Source organism: Dermacentor andersoni, chromosome 10, assembly GCF_023375885.2.
Source record: "Dermacentor andersoni chromosome 10, qqDerAnde1_hic_scaffold, whole genome shotgun sequence".
Lineage (NCBI taxonomy): Eukaryota > Metazoa > Arthropoda > Arachnida > Ixodida > Ixodidae > Dermacentor > Dermacentor andersoni.
In genome coordinates, this window is record NC_092823.1 from 109,636,759 (window position 1) to 109,639,509 (window position 2,751).

General features: G+C 52.2%; 1 protein-coding gene across 1 annotated transcript; it reads left to right on the plus strand.

The window, feature by feature from the left end:
- The first annotated feature begins 1,223 nt into the window (after positions 1-1,223).
- Positions 1,224-2,459, plus strand: LOC129388065 (solute carrier family 22 member 13-like). The gene has a single exon (XM_055078090.1). The coding sequence runs from the start codon at positions 1,224-1,226 to the stop codon at positions 2,457-2,459; it is 1,236 nt and encodes a 411-aa protein (XP_054934065.1).
- The last annotated feature ends 292 nt before the right edge of the window (positions 2,460-2,751 follow it).

Sequence of the window (2,751 nt, forward strand, 5' to 3'; positions counted from 1 at the left end):
AGAACCAAAGTGTTACATATCGACAGCATAAAATTTTAGAAGTCCACTACAGAGAAGTGGAAAAGTCAGCGTCAAGATCAGCCGAGCGTGAAGAAAGTGGCGAAATTAACCGAATGGAGCAATAGCGTGCACTCAGTGTGGATCGTTGAGCAACAAAAAAGTGCAGATGTCCGAACCGGAAAATTGATCGAATCGACTAGAAAGAAGGGAAAATTTGACAAAATGGTGTCTCTCTACATTGCGTCACTGTTATTCGCATGAACGCTTGCATTAATCATGACAGGAGTTCCACCGGGTATTTTTTAAAGAAACTCATGGGATAGCCTTTAGATAGGAGCACACTAGACTAGTAGGACAGGTTACTAGGATAAACATGGAAGTCGCATTATTAAACGACGAAGCGAAATGAACTATTTTTTGTTCGCCAAGTAGCAAGCGGAAATGCCAACGCTGTACACTGTGACAGAGTGTGCAATGCGCGCGTTGGGGAAGAAGAAGAAGTATTCGTTTCGGCAGGTCCGCACAGCTAGCCCTCGTCAGGAATCCTTTCTTCCGAGACTGTCCAGGACTACTAAACCAGAAGAGCAAGACCTCAGAACCAGGCGATGGACATCTTTCTCCCCCACCGACTCGCGGGCGCCGATCTCCGAACAAGCGAGTCGTTTGACTGCCAGGATGCTTTTGGTTACGGCCCTTTCCAGAGGAGGATGCTCTTTCTCATTCTTTTCGGACTCTTCTCGGCTCATTGCCAAACCGTGATGATTTCCCACGTCACCGATGACGTCGACCATTGGTGCAAGCCACAAGCCGGTTTCAACATCTCTGCAGCCGATTGGAAGACTATTGCCATACCGGTCGAGGCCGACGGACGCTTCAGCCGCTGCCGCATTTACGAACGCTGCATGGCACCCGCTGAACACGGCGATTCCGCTGAGCATCGCAACATCGGCGCTATTCTAACCGGGGCCGACGAGTGGTACAACCGATGTGTATAGGACACCAGCGACGCACGCGTCGTGCCCTGTGAAGAGTGGGACTACGACGTTAGGACGCCCGAGGCAAGTGCGGTGAGCTCTTGGAACATGGTGTGCGACCAACGTTTGCTTCCGGCCACCCTTGTCGCCCTGCACAACGCCGGCGCCGTTGTTTCCCTTATACTGGCCGGAGCCTTCGTAGACCACGTCGGCAGGAGAGTCATACTACTGTACTCCGCCGCAGCGGTAATGACCTGCATGGTGTGCACCTTCGCGGCGACAAATTACGTGCGCTACGCTGCGGTGCGCTTCCTTGCCGGGGCCAGTGTCGCGGTACACACGATTTTTACCTGCCTCATACCGTTCGAGGTGATGACGCACGCGCACAGGCCGCAGCAAGTGCTCCTCGTGGCGGCTCTGGGCCTGGCGTTATGTGAGGTTTGGAGTGTCATCATCAAACCCATGGTCATCAACTGGCGTCTGAAGCAGGTCATGTTCCTGGCCCCGACAGCTCTCCTGCTCCCGGCTTTGTCTACCGCCCGAGAGTCGCCTCGTTGGCTCGTCGCGAAAGGAAGACTGGACGCGGCCGAAGCAGTCATGATGCAGGCTGCCGAAACCAACAATACCCCACTTCCTGTCACTGCCTGTCTCGTGGAGAAACTGAGAGAACAGATGAAGAACCACGCAAGTCGCGATGGTTCGGACACGGAAGACTTGGTCGACTATCGCTCCCTCCGGCGTCGAGCGTTGGCCATGTTTGCCGTTTGCTTCTCCATATCTTTTGTTTTCTACCTCGACGTCTTCTCGACAGCGCAGTATAACGAATTTTGGATCCCATGCCTCACGGTTGTCGTCACACTCACGACATACGCGGGGATGCACTTCCTGATGACCGGCGTCGCACTCGTCAGAGTGCTCAGCGTCTGCTTCCTATTGACAGGCTCCATACAATGCGCGCTGAGTGTGACGGTCGGTGCTGGATACGTCACGATCAGCAAGACCTTACTCGTCCTGTCCAAGGGCGTCTCAAACGTAATCCTTATACACTGTTTCACCTACGTCCTGGAACTCTTTCCATCCGCAGTGCGCGCCGGTGTCGCCTGCTGGGCATTCGCCTTCGGGCGTGTCGCGGCCATGTGCGCGACAATGACCCTCATCCTGAAGCCAGCTGGACACGAAGACCTGGTGTTCGCCGTTGCGGGACTTTTCCTCTTCGTCTCCTTGCTCGTCATCCGGCTCCTTCCACGGACGACAGTGGTGGAAGAAGCACGAATCGTGTCCAGACACTCTTCATACTTCACCAGGATGTCCATGAATTACATGAAACTAACCCTCGTACAGAGGATATTACGCAATAAGTCCAAGACCGGAAGCGTGGAGAGCTCCAAGTCATCCAGCAAGAAGAGCGGGAAAAGTGGTGGCAGCAAAAGTCCTGGAAGTTTTAAAGAGTCTCGTCGATTTCGAACCGAGGAAATCATGGAATGAAGCCACCGGAAGCTTAGCATGAAATGACTGGGCGCGATGTCCTGTTGGCGACATCAAAATATAGCTTCTTGAGTTCGTATCTGCTATATTTACGATTTTAAATGTTCATTTGCACTCAGCCCAAAGAAAAGCACAAACTTATGTTCTAACTTCCTATCTGTTTTGACGGTACAGAGTATTTCTGTGTGTTTCGTGAGCATTCGTTTTTACCTGACAAATATATTTTATCCTTTGGATAGCTAAAGCACTGGCCCTTTGAAAGTTGATGTGTGTTTTTGACCACGAGACTACT